General features: G+C 47.4%; 1 protein-coding gene across 1 annotated transcript; it reads left to right on the forward strand.

The window, feature by feature from the left end:
* Positions 1-2,289: 2,289 nt before the first annotated feature.
* Positions 2,290-4,362, forward strand: LOC146763730 (inositol 1,4,5-trisphosphate receptor-interacting protein-like 1). The gene is made up of 2 exons (XM_085567322.1): positions 2,290-2,777; positions 2,987-4,362. Exons 1-2 carry the CDS (start codon positions 2,448-2,450, stop codon positions 3,569-3,571), a joined length of 915 nt encoding a protein of 304 aa, XP_085423448.1. The 5' UTR covers positions 2,290-2,447; the 3' UTR covers positions 3,572-4,362.
* The last annotated feature ends 18,712 nt before the right edge of the window (positions 4,363-23,074 follow it).

Consider the following 23,074-nt stretch of genomic DNA (forward strand, 5'->3'; position numbering starts at 1 on the left):
TACCACCATGGCTCCAGCCCTGGTTTCTCTGTCAGCTGTGGCCCCAGGCAGCCAGACCAGCAAGGTGGGGCAGGAGAAGCCGCATAGGAGCAGCCAGGACAGCAAAGGACAGCAATGACAGCAAAGACTCCTGACACTTTGTAGACACCGTGCCATGTTGGGCACTTGTTTATTTAGGGATGTCTTGCTTTAAGGACAGATGGTAGCAATGGCACATGCACCACGAGCACCCTCAGGACAATGGCACATCCAGCATGTCCCTCATGAACTCCCTCATGATCTCTGCTCCCTTGAGGAGTTGCTGAGGTCCATCATGTGTCCAGCTCTGCAGGACAACTGAACAAACTACCCAGAGCTGGGGGAAAGTGCTGCAAACAGCACCAGCACCAGCTCCCTTGGAGCAGGAGGAACACGTGTAGCTGATCCTGAGTCAGTGCAAAGTGCTGTTGGGTGGTTTGAACCCAACAGCAGAACCTTGACTCGGCACCGTGTAGAAGATGTCCCCTTGTCTGGTTTTGTTTTGTTGGCTGTTTGCTCCCACTGTTGACACTGAGCTGCTGTGGCTGAGGCTGAGACATCCCTCCTCCCTTCTCAGCAGCAGGCCCTGTCCAGAACTGTACAAAATATGAGAAAAGCAGCTGGGAAGAACAATGCATGGAATCCTACAGCTCAGGAGCTCTTATGTCAGAGCCCTGCCTGTGCCTTCTGTTTGTCAGCACCTCCTTCTCTATGCACACAATAGTGACTGGTGAAGGTCTTTTTTGCCTAAGAGCTCTTGAGAACCAAATGCTCTGCTGGGATTCTCACAATCTGTTAAGTTCATTGCAGGGAAACAGAAAAGCAAGGGCAGGGTAGCAGTTCAGCTGGAAGCTGGTCACTCCCTGCAAAGGGCTTGTGTGTGATGTGGGAACATCACATGCACGGATGGGCAAGAAGGGTAAATGTGCTCAGGTTGCTGCAGGTGAGCTTTAGGCTCATCTCAAGGGCAGTCAAGGGTGGTGAGCACTGGAAGATCCAGCTCCAGTCCCCATCCATTTCAGTGATGTCTGCAGCCTGGATCCAGAACACCCTGGGGGGCTCCTGTGGCTGGCTTTGCACTCAGGTGAGGATAAGAGGCCGTCTGAAGACCCTCACTCATTTCTCTGCCGATTGCCATGAGCAGGAACTCCCTTCTCCCACTGCAGTTCCGGCTTGGAGAAGGCAACAGTGCTGGTGCAGCCACTGCACTGTCATGTTGGCTGTTCCAAAGGAGCCTGGCAAGAACTTGGCAAGGACTTGGCAAGGACTTGGTGAAGACCCAGCCTGGACCCAACACAGAGTGGCCTACTGCAATTCCTGCTTCACTCTCCATCCTTAAGCCAAATGAACTGTTCGGGTGACTCTGGTTGTCTCTCACTGCAGACCCCTCATCTCCCTCGTTACCACCATGACAGACGGAGATCAAGAACCCTCTCCCCAAGGACTTAGACTGAGACCCCTGCCACAGGGAGTGGAAGGATGGAGGGAATGGTGGTGTGACCACTATTGACATGACCTGTTCTTCTCCAGTAACTTCAATGGACTTATTCTTTATTGTGTTCATCCTGCTTGGGGGTTTCAGTGGACTCATCTGTTCTCCCACAGCAGTTTCAATAAACTCTTATTGTTCTGTATGTTCTCCCCTTTTTCCGCAGTGGACTATAACTGGATCCCTGGGTTGGGTAGGACTTTGGAGACTTTCCCCAACACAATAAGACGGATCCCCATCATCCGGACCAGTGAGGATCTCACCTGTGTCAGTAGCTATTCCCATCCCCCTCTTTTCTCTCTCTCTTCTTCTATTTCCTCTCTGATCCCACTATCACATGTATTGTTTTGGCCCCTAATAAAGGTGAGTTTGTTGTGATTAAACTGATGGTGCCCTGCTGTTTGCCTTTTTTGCACTTTTGGGATTGGCCAACGAACCATCACAACACCCCGCTCTGGGCAGATCGTGACACCAGGAGCCGCTGAGGCCGGCAGTGGGCGCCAAGGCTGGGGCTCGTGGGCCGGGAGGCGGCTCTGGGGGCTGTGACACGCTAGGGCATGGGTCACAGTGGGAGCTGTGAGCAGGGGCACTTGGCAGCTGAGTGACATGGTTCTGCTGGCTGTGACATCACAGAGGACAGGTGACACAGGCTCCTGTGTCCAGGGGCAGCACAGGGCAGTTGGATTCTGGCAGCCAGTGAGTGCACATGCAGGGGCAATGCTGGGCTGGATGGGAGCTGGGAAAGGTGCCCTGGGGGTTTAAAGCCAGAGTGGGAGCTGGGACCCTCAGGGTAGGGCACTGTCCTCTGAGCTGGGGGAAGAGGAGCTTGGAGATCTCAGCGTGGCAGGTGCCCAGAGAGGCTTTGGGGACATTGCAGGTGTCGCCAGCCCCCTGCTCCCTCCCAGCCAGACATGATGAACCCTCTTTCTTCCACCAGGCCATGTCTCCAACACTGGCCTTCCTTCTGGCCCTGTTAGCCACCCATGCTGGAATGAAGGTGAATCAAGAAATTGAAAATAATGAAGATAAAGAGATGCTGGAGCATGAAGAATATTTGCATCAAGAGATGATGCGGCTCCTGCAGGAGATTGAGGGGAGCAGTGGCACCATGGAAGCCCTGCTCTGCTCTGGGATGGAAAAGCAGTGGCTTCTTTTCGTCAGTGCAGCAGTCCTGGCTCAGGTTCTTGCTATGGGCTGCTGGCTGGTCAGGAGAAGAAAGCGTGGCTCTGCCAGCAGGAGGAGGCAGGAGGGATCCAGCAGGAAGGAGAAGGTCAGTGAACATGAGAAGGTCAAGGGTATAGGCAGGGTGGCAGCACTGTGGCTGCTCCCAGCCCATCACCAGTGGGCACATCAGGATAAGGCAGGAGTGGGCTGTCAGCAGCCTGATCTAGGTCAGAATGTCCCTGCTCGTTGCTGTGGGGTCACAGTAGACAGCCTGTAAAGGTCACTCCCAAGCTCAGCTGTTCTGTGATTCTGCAGCAGGGCCTGCCCAGCACAAAGGTGCTGCAGGAGCTGGTGGACGATCTCCTCAGTGTCTGCCGAGTGCTGTCCCAGAGGAACTTCATGCCGGAGCTGCACCCGGCCGCCGGGACAGACACCAGCCCCACCTGCAGCGCCCAGGAGAACAGCAGCACCTACCGCACACTGGTCATCCTGCGGCCACCGCCCGGCCACTCCTTCAGCCCGGAGAGCAGGAAATGGCCGCCAGCCGAGCGCATCCGCGTGGGGCTGGAGTGCCTGTGCTCCGGGGAGCAGCTGCTGGGGCACACGTGCTTTCTCCACGCCTCTGGTGGCCAGCTGCCCAGCGACCAGGAGTGGTACCTGATGGACACCCTCTGCACGGGCTCCTACTTGGACCCAGAGAAAGTCACCCGCTGGGTGCAGATGTTGGTGGCGTCGGCCTGGCTGCTCCTGCCGCACTCGCGCCGTTTGCAGCTGACGGCGCTGCCCTGCGGCAAGTCCTGCAGGTTCCGGCTGAGCGGCGCCTCTGGCCTGCACCGCAGAATCGAGATGGTTCTGGCCGTGCAGCAAGGCAGCTCCTGTGCCTGCCTGAGCCTTGAGTAGGCAGCAGCCGTCGATTCTTTAGTTCCATTATTATGAACTCTGAAGAAGATAGCCAAGTGAAAATACTTCTAAAATCTCCGAAGGCAGAGCTAGGAAGGTTAACATGATTTCAAATATGTCAAAAGTTTAGTTAAGGCAAATTAAGCATCCATAGGAGGTTTTCCTACGATTTTGTATTTTTAAAAAAATAAAATTCAATGATTCAACAAACATTTGGTCTACCATCAAGTCAGGAAGAGGAAGGAGGAGCTGGGTTGGAAGAGTGCCATGTGCAGGAGTGTGGGCAGAGCTGGTTTACCACGAGGTTGGTGCGGCAATAGGATATATAAGGATGACTGTCCCTTTTTCTTTATTCAGTCCCTTGTTGCAGTTCAATAAACCTTTTAAAATTTTAAGAAGTGAGGCGTTGTTTCTCACAATGCATAAAGCTGATGCAATATCAGGTGTATAAAAGGTGGAGCTGCCATTTTGTGCACGAGCCTCTGGCATTTTGCCACACACCCAGCGGTGTCCCTTTTGCTTTGCTGATCTTTTTATTGTTCTCAATAAAAGGTCTATAATTCATTCCCACTTGGGGTCTGGGTCATTTATAACGAGCAGCGGGCAGAGGCCCTCAGCCGTGCCTGTGCCTCAAGGGCAGGAACACAATGGAAATGAACAGTGCTAATATCTTTATTAATGTTCAGCTCGTTATTAAAAAGATCAGCTGGGCAGGGGACAGACACGGAGCTCAGCCCCGCTGTTGTAGCTTTCCCAGGTAGCCAAAGGGTGAGGAGGTGTGCAGAATCTGTCACTGAAGTCCAGAGCAGCAGCTGTTCCCTCTCCTTTCCTCGTGGCACACTGGTAGGTGAAGGGTGAGGAGGTGTGCAGAGTCTGTTACTGAGGTCCAGGGCAGCAGCTGTCCCCTCTCCTTTCCTCATGGTAACACCAGGGAAATCTGCCTCTTTGTTCCTGGTTCGCACAGCTCATTTCAGTCTAATCTTCCGTAGGTGATGGTGACAGGTCAAACATCGATCAGGGGATGTGTTTCCCTCTTCCTCAGCTAGGGCACCTGTCCAGCCCCCTCTGCTGTGTTTAGTTCTCCATTTAGAGGTGTCTTTACCCCCCAAAACACATCCCATAGTTCCACCGGTTGCCCTATTTGCATCTTATTACTAGAATGGCAAGTGGGTGATGGGGGGAGGTGGGGGGGAGGGGGGGGGAAGTGATCTCCAGGTAGTTTAGAGAAAACAAACATAGAAATTAGATAATTAACATTTAAATATCAGTACTCAGCTAGAGCCAGCAGTCATCCTAGTATTGCCATGGGAGCCAGGAAGGCTCTTTTGTTCATTACAACAGCCAGGAGCTGGCGAGAGGGGCAGCTCGCCCACCTGGCCATAGCAGGAGCTGCTCACCTCCGAGGCTCCGGCGCTTCCCAAAGAGAAGGGCCTGGCTCCCAGGACACCCTGGAGCCCTGCAGTGAGTGGAGCCACCAGTGCTGTAAAGAAAGTGCAGCCAGCACAGGTTGAGGAGAAAGAGATGAGGCTCTTTCTGTGCCACGCTGTGGCAGCTCTGCCCTCTCGGCCTTCGCCTTGAGCCCTTTGCTTTTCCCTCAGCTCTGATCCCTGTCCTTGGCCAAGGGACCCCGGAGCCCTTTCCAGGGATGCAGGAAATCTCCCTCAGTCACAGAATCACAGAATCCCTAGGCTGGAAGATCATCGAGTCCAGCCCATGCCCTAACACTTCAACTAAATTGTGGCACTGAGTGCGTATCTGGTCTTTTTTAAACACATCCAGGGATAGTGATTTCACCACCTCCCTGGAGAGTTCTGTCCCAGGAAGAACCAAGATAGCACTTGGGCCTTCTACCCGCTGGTGCTTGGAGCTCTAGAAGTTTTTCTGCTTAGGGAAAGGCTTCAGAAAACTAGTCACTAATACAGTAGGCCACAGACTTACAAATATATGTTTGAAAACTATAGAAAACATATGAAAGAAAAAAAGGCAAAACACAACGATATTAGCAAGGTCCTGGGCATGAACATGTATGTCCAGATGGTCTTCTCAGCCCTATTTCTGCATATTTCTGGGAACTAGAGGAATCCTGCTTGAGCCTGTGGGCAGGTAGGTTTGGGAAGTAAAAGTTAATTTCATTTTTTCCCCTGAGGGCAGCTCCAGTTCCTAATATCAGCCAAGCCTCTGTCCAGCCTGATGCCTCTGATGGTTGCAGCAAAACAATTTATGGCAGACAGAAGACACTGACACTTCCAGGGACATGGATTTCTCCGGTACCAGCTATGAGTGGGAGTCAGATTGAAAACTCCATAAACTATGACTGCTGTGGCAAGTGCTGGTCTTGGATGGTTGGGACAGATGGAGACGAGAGATCTCTGGAGTCAGGTCTCGGGATGTATGGTTTATTGTGGGGCCCTGCTCAGAGCTGCCAGCTGCAGCTCGAAGCAGGCCCCAAGGAGTGCGGGTAGGGCAAGACAGCGAGAGAGTTCCAAGAGAGGGTCCAAGAGAGTGGAGAGAAGGGGAGGGCAAGAGAGCACACAGGAGAACGGGCAGGAAGAGGGGCAGAAGAAGGGCAGGAGAAGGGGCTGGAGCGAGAGGCAGGAGAGAGAGAGCGTGGTCTCCCGGGAACAACTTATCAAGGGGGCTTGAAAGTGGGTGCAGTATAGGACTTTGAACCAATGGGATTACAGATACATCATGCATCAGGGGAGGGTTGCAAATGCAAGATAAACGCTACATTTTTGAGGAAGGAGACAGAACACTTTATCTGACCCTTTCATTTGTCTGTGGATCAAAAATGGGAGTTACCTGCTACTAGCTACACCACTGTCCACCAGTGCTTAGCAACCAAGGTCTGCCATCTCAAAGCTTGTTTTCATCTCAGTCTGCTTACACTCTCTGTATTTTCTAAATCCTTTGTCAGGCAATCATATTTATTAGACTTTCTTATTTCATCCTCTCCAACAAACTCCATTGGAAGATTCCCTTCCTTTTCACTCTGCAAATAAGCACTGCATTCAGTACTGAATTGTCAGTTGTTTGCTAAGGATGCAAAGTTCTCTTTTACGATTTCTTTTAATGTGGTTTGGAATTGGGTAAGGGTCTCCTTCATTCACAAACTCCAGACCAAACTGCCTTTGGAATATGGCACAGTGGGCAGTTTTTGCCCAGCCATCGTACCGCTAGATCAGAAAGCAAGGGCAATGGTATTTGCAGTCAAAGTCCAACAAAGCCTGGGACAGCCAAAACATCCTGTGGAGTTACAGGCCTCCAGCTGTTACTAGAAATAAGCAGAGTTCCTGCCAAATGGTTCTGTATCCCTAAATGCAATCTCTTGTCCTGGATCAGAGGCTTGCTCAACTGAAAAAGCAGAAAGATCAGCCAAGGTGCTCCCAAAGGCCCATCACATCTTTTTTATTCCACTCATCTGGCTTAAGTTTGCAACTAAATGTGTGGCATGATATTCTGGAGAAGGAATCACTGGTGTATATTTCATGGACCCCTCTCAATCCTATTAATGTCTTGTAGTCCTGGTTTAAAATAGGCAGGTATGAAACAACTTTGAGAGACAGAGACTAAAATGGCTTGTGGATACTTTTTTAAGAATGAGGAAAACTATCCATAAGATGTTTTTTCATAACATTTTAAAATATGCTACATAAAAATTAACAACTGCAATAAATAAGAGTTAAAAAATAATTGCTTTGGTATACAAGAAACTAGAAAGACATAATTGTGAAGATATGAATGTACATTTTCATAAAAATATGAAATTACAGACACCAAAATACATATACTGAACTAGAATACAAAGCTAGTACTTTAATGAGTTCTTTTTACATTGATGGAGTTTTTTCTTTGTGAAGAGAAGCTAGGATATTGCTGAAGAAAACCGACACAGACAGGACGGGGCAGCATGCCGTGCTTTGTGCACTGATCCAGTGTAATCCATTAGGTGCTTTCCATCTGATTTTTATGCTCTCAGGCTCATCCCAATACTTACTCAATTTGCTGATTGACCAATATGGGTTAGCTCCAGGGGTTTTGTAGCAGCAAAGCCCAATGTTATAACTCCGTTCACAGTTATCCTTTTTTTCCTGGCTCTAGTACCCAGTAGGGCTTTCAGGCTGCCAGACCTTGATGTGGCTGGTGGAATTTATGGATAGGGTGGATACGCATGGAGTGTATCCTACAATTTCTGAATATAACCCTCCCTCTCTGCTAAGTCAGAATATTCCAATTACTCGTTGGTCCAGTACCCACCCCTCTGGTCTCAGAATTATTTTGGGGGTCCCACATGTTTCCCATTTCAGTAGTTGCTCAGGAGTCAAACCCTCACCCCTCCAAGGCCATTTTTCAGTGGATTTTAGCCCCCCACAGACCCAGCAATTAGACAACCTCAGCTCTGTGGAAATTTCCTGCATCAGATCCACAAAAAGATTTTGATCTGAAGCAGGCAATCCCCATTTTGTGTATTGTTTTTCCAACTGGTCATACTGCTCACTTAGAAATCTCAGCCTTTCTTGTTCTATTCTCTTTTTCTTCATCTCAGCTTCCTGTCTTTTTATCTCCTGCATTACCTGTTTCATCTTATTTTCTGGGTCCATCCCTTCTTTATCCTTGGTGAAACAAAACATTTTATCATACTGTAGACAGGCCCTGTCCCTGGTCCTCTAAGAGGTCCAGGATGATTCGTTCAGTTTCTAGAGGTATCCCGTTTTCATATTTTAGGTTATTTCCCAGCCAGTAGATTTTTTTCCCCCCATTACACACATACGAATCTTGTTTTGATTATAACACACTGGGTTAGCTTGGAAATAAGCAACAAAGATAGACTCCTGCTTTCCCCCAACCCATAATGTAGGGTTACATTCGTTACAAGCAAGAATTGAGATTTCCCCTGTGCTCCTTCGATGTAAATGATGAGCTGACTGTCCATTTTCAAGGTATGTTTTTGGTTTCCCTTTGAATTTGTACACCCCCTGTTGAGTGTTTGTTTTAAGGCAAGGTTTATTAGGCTTACCCTCACTGCAGTTCCATGAGGTAAGGGGTAATTTCTCTGGGTATCTGCCACCGAGTTCCCCCTTCCCAAGATTAGGGAGGTTATTGAGGCACGTGGCTAGACTCGGGTTCACCAGGAGTACTTCCACCGCTAGGATCCCTCTGCCGTTCCCGATGCCCACTGGGGTGCCTCCAGCAGCCGAGTAGTCCATCTTCTTGGCAGCAGGAATCTTTGTCCGTGGTTTCATACCAAGACCGAGCTGCATTCCTTCGTTTAAAAATGTCCCACTGGCATAATTCAACAGGATCTTCACTGCAGGGTACCTTGCTCAACCTATGACACTCAACAGTAATAATTTTAGCTTTTCCTTCTAATTTCCTCCTTAATCCATTCTGATATAAGCGAAACCAGATTATTGAATTCAATTGAAACAATCTCAGCTTTGTGTCTAATACCAGAAAATGGCTTGTCAGGTCTTGCTCCTGCTCAAAGCACTTTCCACATAACCCACTTGGTTTTATTCCTCCCCCGCAATGAACAACCCAAACCTTATGAAATTATTTGTGAGGGAAATGTACAAAAGGATAACAGTTACACTTTGGCACAGAATATTTGATAGCGATGCTTTCAGTCATTTACCTGGCTGGCTGCAGGGTTATCTTCAAATCTCCAGCGGGGAGGTGATTTCCCACTCTGGAGATCGACTTCCTTCACTCTCCATGCTGTGTCCACCCCTTTTCTGCAGTTCCTATAGCAGTATCTGTAGTCAAAAGAAGAATGAAGGGTCCCTCCCAATGAGGCGCTAATGTGGCCTCCTTCCATGCTTTCACAAATACTTTGTCCCCAGGTTGTATTTTATGTATCCAGAAGCTAAGAGGGCTGTGCTGCATGATCAGCCCTGGCTTTCGCAATTGCTCGAGATTCTTATTTAATGCTACCAAGTATGATTGTATTTGTCTATTCTCTAATCTTGGATCCCTACAGGCATAACATGGGTATAAGGCATATAACATTTCAAAAGGTGAAAGCCCCGTCTCAGAATGAGGCATAGCTCTTATATTTAATAAGACAAACAGGAGGCATTTTATCCATGACATTCTTGTTTCTAACATCAATTTGGCTAATTGGGCTTTTAATGTTTGATTCATTCTCTCAACTTGCCCTGAGCTTTAGGGGTGCCACGGGGTGTGGTATTCCCATCAAATGCCTAAAGCATCTGCCAATAGCTTAACAATTTTTGATGTGAAATGTGTTCCTTGGTCCGAATCAATGCAGCTTACTAACCCGTATCGAGGTATAATTTCTTCCAATAAGATTCTTGATACTCTTTGGGCTATAGCCCGGGAGCTTGGGAAAGCCTCTACCCAGTGGGTTAGTTTGTCTACTATGACTAATAAGAATTTGTATCTCCCAGCCTTGGGTAGATCAGTGGAATCTACCTGGACCTGATAATCCAGGAGGCAGTTGTTGGACTGTGGTTTTTTCCACTCCTGAATCCACTAAAAAGTCCAACTCCTGTTTTTGGTGTCCAACCTTTAATTTTATCAAGGGCTCTCTAGATGTCTGTGACCCCAAATTATAAAGCCCCTCACACCTCTATTCTTCTTCAAAGACCACTTCATCCTTTATTCTTTTCTTACAATCCCTCTTGAGGTGTTCTTTCTTTTTACAGTAAAAACGTTCAGGGGCACTTACCCGTTTGTTTGACTTTTGTGTGTGTCCCGGCTTTCCCTGGGGCTTCCGGGCTGGAGCTGATGTTCCAGCTGTTTGTGCTTGTGCTTCCCTAACTGCTGCTACCAACACCCTGGCTTGTGTCTTTTGTTTTTCCTCATCCCTTCTCACACACACCTTCTGTGCTTCTCTCAATAGTTCCTGTAAACTTCTTTCTTACCAATTATCTATTTTTTTCTAACTTTCTTTGAATGTCCTCGCATGATTTAGCAATGAATTGCATTTTTAAAAGGACCTCCCCCCCCACCCCACCCCAGGAGATTCAAGGTCGGTACCAGAATACATTTGAAGGCTTTTTCTGAGCCTCTCCAGCCACTCGGTAGGAGTTTCATCCTTCCCCTGGCATACTCCCAGCGCCTTGCTAATATTTTGTCCCTTGGGGACCACTCCCTGAATATCTTCTACTACCATGTTTCTCAATCCAATCATTTTTGCTCGATCTGCCTCTGTCTGAGCGTTCCCTGACGGTCTTTGCTCCAGCCACTTTTCATTGCCCCACTCCTGCCCTGGGGATTCCTGAATTCCCAATCTTTTATGGCAGCCTGCCTTATTATATCTCATTCTTCAACATTAAACAAGGATCTTAATATACCTGGGATCCCCCTGTTTGGAGTTTTGTTTAAAGATGTATGGACTTGCACAGAGACAGTGATAATTACATGGATATTTACATATGGATGTTGCCATTCGTATGGGTGTTTTTCTGTATGTCTGTTGTAGTATTTTTGAGTGTATGCTCTGTATATATTGGTTGTGTATATATACATATATGTTTGTGATTACATATATGTGTATATATGTATCTAAGTATACATGTATGTTGTTTTTTCTGTGTTTAGTTCTATTTTCTATGGGTACAGATTTGTTGCAGTCTAAGTCTGTTGATGCAGTCATAGATATATGGCTCTTTAAATAGGTATGTTAGTATTTGTACTGGTAGATATGTCTATTTTTATACTTTCATATGTATATTATTCCATTTCTGTGTGTAATTATTTTTACCTACGTATCCAGATGTATAGCTGTATATTTTTATTTGACGGATTTGTATGGATATTGATCTTGGTACAGTGATATTTGTAAATTTATAGATAGGTTTGTGTTCTATATCTGTTTATATATTGTATATAACATGTCATATTTAATCTGTGTTTATGTCTATTGTTATATATGTATTTATATATATGTGTGTGTATATGTATTTAGTTCTATTTAAACATGTACAGAGATCTATAGTTGTATAATTCTCTCAATCGAGCTCTTGGTACAAGGTTGCTTGGGGAGGGAATGCATATTTTTCTATTTTTATATGGGCTGTACACTTGTAGTTGTCAGAATCTGTGGTATTGATGATTCTGAGATTGTAAAACGTCTCTGTCTTTCAGCCCCGTTGCCAAAGAAGAAGTCATAATTCGTCTGTGCTGGTTTTCAAGGTTGTTTATTCTTGCTTATCTATAACATGTTGTGCTGCCCTGCCACAGCTCTGTCCTGCAGGGCAGCATGTGGGGCTGTACCCCTCAGTGGGATGTCACAAACATTATATACCAGAAACTATGTGTGCTATATTTACAATAACATGCCAATATCTATCATCTACGTTGAACAGTGTGTCCCCAGTCTAAACCAATAGAAAAATGCCAACACTGCAGTGAAACATGGAGGGCATGAAGAAGGAGAAAAAGGACAAGACACACCCAATTTCCTCCATCTTGTCCCCTTGGAACCCCTAATCCAGAAACCTAAAATTTTACTTTTGCACCCGTGCCACACTTAATTATTACTTCTATCAAACACTCAGAGCTTGTAATTCATCCTGTAAGATTGAAAACTCTTTTCCATGGACAGAGATCACAGACAGTGTCTCTTGGGGCTCCGTACAGGGGGGCTCCTGACCCCCTGCCAGCATCCCAGGCCTTCCAGGGCAGCCAGAGGGAAGCCCTGGATTCCCACAGTAGCAATATGTCATCAATTAAGTGTTTAAATACCTAATTGATCTTTGTATATAGTGAGTTGTTGTAGAGGTTGGCAATAAAGTAAGTTTCATTAACTGAAAGTTTTTAACTGAAGTTGGGAAGCCAGAGCCCCAGGAATATTTCTCTGTCTGCTCTGGGGTGTCCTGACCCCCAGGGGAGCACTGACTTTGACCCTCATTCATGGAGAAAACTTCCAAAGCCTTAAGGTAAAATAGAAACCACAAAAGTGTGAAAGAAATTGTACAGATTGTAGAGAGTAGTCTAGCATGTCACAAGGGTGAGGAATTTATGGTTTAGGATTTTTAGTATGTTATAGATGGGTTCAAGATGGACGATGTTGTCTCAAGTTCCTTTCTTCTCTCTTCTTCCTCTTTCTTCTTGGGTTTAGCTGGTATCTTGTAATTGGGTAGAAAAATCTACATTGCAGACCTTTAGGGGTCAGGTTTTGGGTTAGAAAGGAAAATAATCTAGGTGTCACCTCTTAATTGGGTAATTTAGTTTTTGATTAGACTTAAAAAGTCCTTGCAGCACAAGGTTGTTGGCCATTTTTGTGCTGTTTTCACGCATGCAAGATCTGGGCACAGACAGTGTGCTGAAGTTTTGATAAGATAAAAATAAACAGCAGCTGAAGACAGAAAAATTCCAATGTGTCTCCCGTTCCCGACACAGAATTCTCCAGGAGGGTCTCCCCTGCCAGGGGAGCCCCCAGGGAGTTGCCCAACTTGGGGCCCGCAAACTCATATTTGGTATTTGTATATTTTTACCTAGACTGGTTGTAATAATCTAATAAATTCCTGGTTTCAGCCTTAATTGAGATTTGTATAGTTCTGTATTGTCAGTGCAGATGTAGCAATTTGTAATAAGTGACATTTTTCAAGTGAAATTGATTCTCGTGCATTTGTCGATCAGCAGTGCAGCTGTAGCAATCTACAGGAAAAGCCATTTGTCAGCAGCACTGGGTGTTCTGTGATTTGTGCTGCCCAAAGCCATGAGCAGGTGGAAATGCTGGAGGATTTTCGCCATGAAAATCTCCAGCCATGCCCAGCACATGCCTCACTTGCACTCAGGCTGGGCAAGGGAAGCACAGATTTGGGATTGCAGCAGAGCCACACGTTGGCTCAGAACTCACTGCAAAGGCCTGCTGAGAACACTTTGGGACTCCACTGAGAGTAGAACTCCAAGCAGGAGCCACCCGGGGAGGACAAATCCACGCCATCCCAGGGGCAGCTCTTTAGGCAGCATTCCAAGTGTCCCTCTGAAGCTCGTCCTGGAGACCAGGAGCCAACAGGAATCCTGAGCCAGCTCTGCTGCCTTTGGCAGCACTTTGGCAAATGAGCTGCAGCAAAGGGGAGGCGACAGTGACTGTGACTGCTGCAGGCTGGGGATGAAGGAAGGGCCATGGACACAAGTGCCGAGATGCTCCAAAATCCAGGACAACTGGGGAGCAACAGGTTCTGACAAGCAGGAAAATGATGGAAGCCCTCTGTGTGAAGTGCCCTGAATTGCCAGAGGGGTTGCTGCTGATCCTAGCAGGAGCAGAAGGCAGCAGGATCTGCTTGTTTTCCCGGGTCTGTTTCTGGACACAGGCTCTGATGGCCCCTGCTCCCACAAAGCCTCTGCCCATGGAGGCTGCAGGGCAAAAGCAATCCCAGCGCAAAGAGAGGCTTTGCAGTTGAAGTCCACTGTCCTTTAGTTTAGGGGATGAATGAGTGCAGTGCCAAAGCACAGCAGCTGGGCTGCAGGGCCCCTCACAGCTGTGTGTGTGTGCTGCAGGCCCACTGATGTGCCCATGCTGCAACATGTGCAAGAAGGACAAAGTGACCTGACTGTATTTTTAGCACAGCAACTCCTCCATCTGATGGCACACTTCCCCACCAGCCAGGGCGAGGCCTTGGCCAGAGCCAAAGCCTGCACTGGGAGGAGTTTCCCCCAAAATACCCTACAGAAGCCTGTATTTATGTCAATTGGGAAAGTTTCCTAAAGTGATACATTTCTTGCAGATAACTACACAAGGTTATACAGAGTTAGCCTGTCTCTGTAGTCGATTTTTAGCCAAATATTGATGGGGTTAATGACCCCAGGATCTATCTTGTAAGTCAGCTGTGGCTCAGGCTTGCTGCTCAGGCCTCAGCACATCAGACAGTGAATTTAGAGAATGTTTGAATTTAGAGAATGATAAAGGCTATCGTTTCTTTACTTCTTTTAGCCCAATAATTCTACTCGTGATAAATCAGAAGTCTTTCTGTACATTCTGGCAAACAGACTATCCAAAATTTTCATTGTCTCTAAGTGTTAAAATTATCCACCCTGGGAAACTCAGTCACTTCCAAAATGAGCTTGAAATAAGCTATTATTTTAAAACAAAACCAAAACTTTTGCTAAGGGAGGAGTTTCCAAAACTCCTCTGGGAAACCAATGCAGATGGTTTGAGGAATCCATTTCCTGCCAGGAGCAGAGGGATGCCAACCTGGGCAGAGTTCACACAAAGCTCATTTCAGTACAAAGGTGATACAAGAGTGACTGGGGACGGACAGAGGGGCTTTGCAGCTCTGCTGGGGCTGCAAAGTTCAGGCTGCTGTTCACAGCTGTAAAAGGAACTCCTGCTGCTGTAGCAAAGCTCTTTGAAGACACAGACAGTTTATTTATGAGCCAGACCCTGGTGTGATGAAGAAGCATCTGTCCCCAAAATCTACCAGCAGCATTACCACATCATTCCTCAGCCAATTTGCTGCCAGAACCTGTAATCCCAGGAACAATTTCCAGGGAAAGGGGAGCAGGTTCTACTCATTCCTTCTAACAGCTCTTACACCATGGCAGAACTCTCAGCAGCCCAGATTCTCCTTGGAAAGGCAGGATGCTATCTTGCTTCTCACTTTTCAGGATTCCTCATCATTTACAAGGCTTTACTCATATATTCTGAATGCTTTCACCAAGATAATGAATAGTCTAAGAGCCTGTGATGAAGTCCTTTTACTTTGTATCTGCTATTTCATGCAGGGAAGGGATGGAGGAAGGCAGGAGATTCCATGCTTCAGGGAAGGGACGCCCATGAGACAAACCTCTGACAGGTGCACCTTCCATGCAAATTAAATTTACAGGGAAAACATTACACCCTAGGAAGAAATGTCACAATTCAACTTCCCATTTTGATTTTAGGAACAGGCTTCAAATGTTCCAAGCACAGGGACCACTGAGACTCTAAGCCACACCATATCCCTGCCAAAATTCCCAGCAGCCATGACAAAATGGCTGCAGAAATAACGCAGCATCCTGGCCCTCCTGTTGTGTCAGGAATAAACTGCTGGGAATAGAGCCCAAGGGACAAAAGTTGTTCTAGCTGAGCATATTTTGAAAGGAGAGGAAGGAAGAGATCAAGCGTCTCTAGCGTAGAAGTTTAAAGTTTGTGAGAAATGTTTCCAAGAACTGGACAAAGGATGGGACAGCAGACAGAAAGTACCAGGAGCAGGACAACCAGAAAAATAAACCAAACAACAGCTTTAATAAGAATTTGTATTTTCAGCCTTCCAGCTTCCATGTCTTCTCTATTAAAGTGTTCAGAGGCAGTACTATAGCTGAACTAGACAGAACTGCAAGGTACCTATTTCTAACAATCTCTCTTCACAAGTTCTCTTCTGACATTATAATCAAATACCACAAATTGTCATATTAAACACAGGCAACTGCTGAATTCTCCCTGGCTCCTCTTCACAGGGATATTCCTGCTTTCCTTTCTGCCTGTTCTAATGTAATTTCTGCATTTCTACTAAATGTTAAAATAATGACTGCCAGAAAGAGAAATTTTTAAAAAACAGAGGTACAGAATGGAATTCTCCTTATAAAGATAACAAATTATTGTGAGAAGCAGCAGAGAAACAGACATATATATACATGCATTCAGCTTAAACCTAATTAGGGGAGGGGCGGGGGAAAGCTGTAAGCTAAAGACCACTCCTCTCAAAACAAATTCATGTGGGTAAATAGAATTCAGAGGTGCCTCAAGACATTTCCTGCATCAGATCTCTGGATTTAGGTTATCAAGACAGACATTTCTTATAACTAGCACTGACCACTAAGATGAAATTTGCATTATTCTTTCCATTATATACTTATCTACCACAGAGCCACAGCTTCTTGTGTTACTGCCTTTAAAACATCACAAACTCACAGGCTGTTTCCTATCTCGCCATCCCCCACAGTGGGAAAGACAGACATTCATTGAGTCTTTCCAAGAGCATCTCTCCCTCACAAGTTCCCTGATTGTTTCTGTTCTCTGGTTCCACTTACAGACGACATGGGAAAGGTGGAGGAGGGATCACTACTTGTAAAGAGGTGAAAACCGTTTTAACCAGACATGGTTAAAATGGACTCAAAGATCAGAACGGGACGTGGGCAGGAAACCATCACAATTTCCAACGGTGGCCACACGCTGTCACCAACGCACCGAGCTGCAAGCGGAGCCACAGCCTCCATGGCCTGTACCTGGAGCCAAGTGTAACACAGCTAAAGAGCAGGCTCAGAACAGACACTGCTAACGAGGTTTCCTGCAGGCACACCACTGCAGAGCTGAGGGCAGCACATCCCACAGAGCACCTTCACCCTCACACGGCTACAGATGTCTCACCTTGAGCTTTTCATTCTGTGTTGTTACTTCCTCAAGATCCTGGCGTAGTTCCTCCAGTTCATTAAGGCGATTCCCAGCAAGCTCTTTATTCTCTTCCAGCTCTGCATTCATCTCCTCAAACTGTTGGCATAAACTGCTTGTAAATCCTGCTGTTAATGTGTCTCCTGAAAATGCTAATGAACTATCTGTTCATGCAGTAACAGCAATCACAGACTGAGCAGTCAGGTAACTTGACCAAGAGAGACAGAGTCTAATTCCACCAGGTGTTTTTTAAATAGAAACCTCATACACAGACAAAATGGCTTACACAGAGTCACCCAGCTTTGTGGCACAGGATCTAAAAAGTTAAGAAAAATTATGTTGAAGAGTTTGTTCAGTGGCTGCCGCAAAGCTTCCCATATGTTTCAGCAAGAAAATTATATCAGATCCCATTTTGGGATCAAGTCAGCAGGGAAATTTTGAGACAGGTAGATCCTTCCCTCTCAAAATATACCTATATGGCCCTCCACAATATTGTTAAGAATAATTATGAAGCATTGCCACAACCATCATCTGACAAACCAAACCCCAGTTTTAACCCCAGTTCCCAAAACCGTACTCCTTTTTCCTTCTCCCTCTCCCGCAAGACCGGGAATTCTTAAGGGAACAACTCGCCAGTGCCCACAGAAGACCTCTGGCTCCCTCAAAAACTCTTGGGACCCCTGCCAGAGCAGTGCCAGCAACACTGCTCCAGACTCTCCCCTCACCCCAATTTCCGTGTACAGCCCCGTCCCAGAGTCATTTCGTTAGTTTCAATATCCCCAGTCCCAGTCTCTCCCAAAATGTCTCCCCACAGTGTCCTCCCTGAGGCACAAGATAGCGGACACCGCATGGCACTTCCCGCCACTTTTGCTCCCCCTTTCCATAAACCCCTTCCAGCTTCTTCCCTTCCTGCTTCTTCCCAAAACTCCTTCCTCCTGGCAACCAACCCCTTCTGCTCCCAAGATTTTCCTGCCTATACCTTCCCTCTGCTCACCTCCTCTCATGAATTATGCATTACCTCGCCCTCAGACTCCACCCCTTGGGGGAGTTTCCCACCAACGTCCACATCCCTGGCCCTAACTCCGCCCCTTCTGCCTCTCCTCCAGTTCCCAGGACCTCACTTCCAGTTCCCACGGTTCAAGTCCCGGGAGGGAGCGTGGGAACTGCAACCTACCCAATCCCTGCCTGCCTTCACTGCCGCACCAGTCACCTACACCCCGCAGCAGGGGGTAGGCCCGAAACACAATGGTCCCCCATATCGCAGCAAGTGATAAAAAGATGTATGTAAAGTCCAAAAAGAATTTGGCAGGGAAGTGAATTTTTCCGAGGTCTTTTAAAGGCAACATTATCCTCTGCTGAGTATGTACCAGCAGATCTGAGGACTCTCTTTTCATGTTTCATAATACAAGCAGAGTTCTTAGTCTGGGAATCAACATGGAAAAGAGATCCAGATCTATTGGCTAATCAGTACACCTGTATAGATACGGATGGGACAATAATATCAGTAGATCATTTGTGAGCGGTAGGAGATTGGGACTCAGGCCCTAAACAAGCAGATAAAATTCCGCAGGAAGCACTAAAGTTAAGTAAGAAAGCAGCAGATAAAGCCTTCTCTAAGTTAAAACCTAGCGGCCCAGTTATTAATTATCTTTGTATTAAGCAGAAATCTTTTGAGTCTTTTGTTAGATTCATTGATAGACTACATAGAGCCATAGACCTACAAGTACCAGATGAGGGGCTCAGGAGGGGGATCATCAAAGGAATCGCAAAGCAAAATGCAAATGAAGCCTGCAGAAACGTGATCCTCAGCCTCCCCTTGGACCCTGAGCCCACGTTACAGAATATGCTAGAAGTCTGTGCCAGAAAAGTCATCATTCCCACAAGAGATCACCGAGAACCTCTCCGACCTCCACCCAGGACAGTCTCCATTGCAAAACCTACACCCTTGCACTCGACTCGCCACTTCCTGGGGCCGCCAAGAGGGGCTCAAAAAGACCCTTCATGCCATCTCTGACAGCAGGAGGGTCATTGGGCTCAATAGTGCCCAATGAGGGATGATTTCTTGAAATTTAAAAATCAACAACAAGGGTGAGGAATTTCCCACCAGGGAGGAAATTAAAAACACTAGAAGATCAGCGCAGTCCCTCCCTGCATGCAGACACAAATGAGGTGGGACAAGAACCATCATTAGAGGGGAGGGGCAGGGATATTCAGCACCCACCTGAGGACACAGACAACAATATACCAGACATGACTTTATCAAATAAGACAAATAATACAGGAGACAAAGTTACATTCTTATCCAGGTTTTGGCTAGGTCAAGACCCCGATCATCCAAAATCCATTCTTAACACCTGTTCTAATTTTTCCTCCCTTTAGGCTAGCCTTAGCTGAGCCTCTGAACCTTAAAGAAACAGACTGGCGGCTCACCACAGCTGACACCCAGAACCCCGGAACCTGGCAGAATATCCACTGCTCCACCCAATGCACCACCCCTTGAGGCTACGTCACCTGGTCACACTCCTTTTCCCACAACACCAACATCCCCGCCCTCTTCCTACGTCACTTTGGCGCAAGGCTCCACTCTCCAGAACACTGCCCATCACCTTCCTGTTTCACACACCCCACCTTCCAGTTCCCACGGTGACGTGGGGGGTGGGAGCGCCGGGCCTGGGAAACAGAAAGTGATCAATGATGCCAATCCTCTGTTCCTGGCTCCAGTAACCTACAATGCAAGAGGGCAACATCCAAGATGGGAACCCCTCTCATATGAATGCATAAGGGAGCTCTGTGAAACCAAACGCAAATTTGGCCCTACAAGTGAATTCCTTAGGAGCATTTTAAAGGCAACATTTAACTCTAACACCAGGCTCCCTGCCAATTTGAAGCATCTGTTTAGTTGCCTGTTCCCTCAATCCGAGTATAAAATGTGGGAAGGAACTTGGAAGAGGTTAGCAGGGGACCTCCTTCCAGGTATTTTACAGAGCGCCGATTATGCCACAGACATAGAAGAAGATGAAATCACCACAGACCACCTTGTTGGTGAGGGTGACTGGAGCCAGGCTCAGAAGCAGGCAGCAGGGATTCCTAGGGCTGTGTTAGGTCTGAGAAAAGATGCTGCAGAGTGGGCATTCCTTAGCATGCCCTCTATGGAACCTGTAATATCTTATATTGCTCTTAAGCAGTCTGTTACACAGACATTCATTGACTTCGTTGACCGGCGGAGAGCCGCTGTAGAGAAGAGGGTGGAAGGGCAGGAGTTGCAAGATCAGTTCACTCTAGAGGTCATCACCACCAATGCGAATGAATCTTGTCAGCGGGTCATCTTGGCAATTCTAGCATCCCCTCCACCAACGCTTGATGAGGTTATCGAGGAGTGCACAAGAAAGGCCACCCTGATATCTGAGGACTTGATGACAAATCCATGGGAAAGGTGGCTTCAACATCGGCGGCCCCAGGAACTCCAGCATCGAGGCCTTTTCCACCTAAAGGCCAATGTTTTCACTACATGCAGGAGGGCAACTTCATCAGACAGTGCCCCTTCCTTGGAATGGCACCTCCACAGGGGGCGAAGGCAGGGGAGGGGGAGACCTTTAACCAGTCAAAAAACTAATTGTGGAGCACGGACCTACCCCGTGTGCTGACACAAATCGGGTAGGTCAAGGCATTGCTGCAAAGGCTGCCATACATCACATCATACCAAGTATCAGCAGCAAAGCTTATACCACAGACAAGACTGAACCATACCGGCTAAGACTCACTGAAGCCATTCATTTCTCCAACCAGGACTGGCACTTAATCACAGTGACAGCAGAGCTTCTGCCACGCATTCGAGATTGCGAGACTCACAGACGGAACAATCTTGGCACTTCATCACAGCAACAGCAGAGCTTCTGCCACGCATTCGAGATTGCGAGACTCACACACGGAACAATCTACTAAACTGCAAGTACCTTGTCACTGGGGACACCAAGCACACCCCACATGAGATAGAGGTCCCTCCTGCCATCCTTTCACTCAGTCCTATGACTTTCTATTTCATGGTGCGCTGTGTCCACCCCCCTCTCTTCCTGCCAGAGGGACAGATCATTGCACAGGCCATTCCAGTGCTTCGTCTTTTGTATGATGATCTGGACCTCTCTGTTTTTTACACTGAGACGCTGGGAGAGGAGAAGCCCCTCATACGTTGTGGCCTTAAGAGTGAAGGGGCATTCCATTCAACTTCAGGGGATGCTGGACACAGGGGCAGACGTGACGGTCATTCCCCCACACAAATGGCCGCCACAGTGGGAGCTGCAAAGTATAGGCAGCACAGTTTTAGGTGTAGGGGGTCCACAAGTGGCACAACAATCTAAGGGCATAGTCCAAATTACGGGGCCAAATGGGCAATTAGCATCTCTATGCCCATTCATTTTAAATTCGAAATTCACTCTCTGGGGAAGAGATGCCATGTCCCAGTGGGGGGCCAAATTGGAACTGCTGGCCCCTCAGGATTTTTAGGTGTGGCCACTGAAGTGCACCCTACCCAAATACTCAATTGGCTCACTGATATGCCTGTCTGGGTAGAGCAGTGGCCACTAAGCAAGGAAAAATTAAGAGTGCTTATTCAGATTGTGAAGGAGCAACTGGCCAAAGGCCATATAGTAGAAACCAACAGCCCTTGGAATTCTCCAGTTTTTGTTATTAAGAAGCTGGGGAAGGACAAGTGGTGTCTCCTCCATGATCTGAGAAAGATTAATAATGTCATCGAGGACATGGGGTCTCTCTAACCAGGGATGCCTTCCCCATCTATGCTGCCCCAAAATTGGAAATTGGTGGTAATTGACATCAAGGATTGTTTCTTTCAATTCCCCTGCACCCAGCTAATGTGCCGCGCTTTGCCTTCTCTGTGCCCTCCATCAACAGAGAGGGTCCAATGAAGCGCCACCACTGTGGATGAAGAACGAGTTCTCCCACAGTGGATGAAGAACAGTCTCCCCATCTGTCAGTGGTATATCGCCAGAGTTCTGTCCCCAGCACTGTCCATCTGCGTGCCAAGTGGGAGAACTGTATCTTATACCATTGTATGGACGACGTCCTTGTTTGTGCCCACAGTGACAACGTATTTGCAGAGGCATTGGAGGACACTATCACAGCCTTGTCGGCAGCCAGATTTGAGTTACAAAAAGAAAAGGTGCAACAGCTGCGGCCTTGTGTAGGATATGGGAAGGGAAATGAGGAGATTGAGATGCCATGGGAGGAGACCATTGTATGAGAAACTACACCCCTTTTTCTGTCCATCAAGTTACTGTTCAGTCCCATGTTCTAGAAAGTTCATTGTTCTGTGTTTGTTCATTGGCCCCTGTACCTTGCTAACCTGTACCTTGTCTTTCCATTGGTTGTTCCCTGATCACCCCATCCCTGCTCCTCCCCTTGTCCCTTCCCTGGTTGGTTCCCTTCAACAGTTACCCCTCCTACCCTGTCCCGGTTATATACACTAGGCCCTCCCTCACTTGGGGCCAGCTTTCTTTGCTGCCTCTGACCCCTTCAGCCTGTTTTCTTGCTCCTCAATAAACAGAGCTGGAATTTCAAGCAGCCAGCCTCTCTTGGTTCACTGGCGAGCCTTCATTACTACACCTGCACCCCGAGCATCTGGTGGTACGCAGGAGCTAGCCGCACCGACCAAGGAGTTTGCTCTTGGGAAGGTGGCCCTCAAGGCGACTTCTGTCCGCGAGGCTGCAAACTTGTAAGTATCTGGGCCTCGAGATCAGACACAGAACCATCATGCCTCAGAGACCAATTATAAATGACAACCCAAAGATGTTACAGGACCTCCATCAGCTGCATGGGTCTTTAAACTGGATCAGGCCCTGGCTGGGGCTCACCACGGGGGACCTATCCCCCCTCTTCAACTTATTGAGGGGGAGGGAGGAGTTAGATTTCTCGAGAGCTCTGACCCAGGAGGCCAAGGCTGCTTTAGAGGAAGTCCAGTCCACCTTGGCAGGCATGCAAGCCCACCGGTGCCACGAGGGCCAGCTCTTCTGATTCATCATTCTTGGTAAGTTGCCACACCTCTGTGGGCTGATTTTCCAATGGGACACAGACCAAAAATATCCCCTCCTGATCATAGAGTTGGTGTTCCTTGGTCATCAGTTGTCCAAAAGCACCACCAGGCCACAAGA

The sequence above is a fragment of the Lonchura striata genome, chromosome Z, assembly GCF_050655825.1.
Source record: "Lonchura striata isolate lonStrDom1 chromosome Z, ASM5065582v1, whole genome shotgun sequence".
NCBI lineage: Eukaryota > Metazoa > Chordata > Aves > Passeriformes > Estrildidae > Lonchura > Lonchura striata.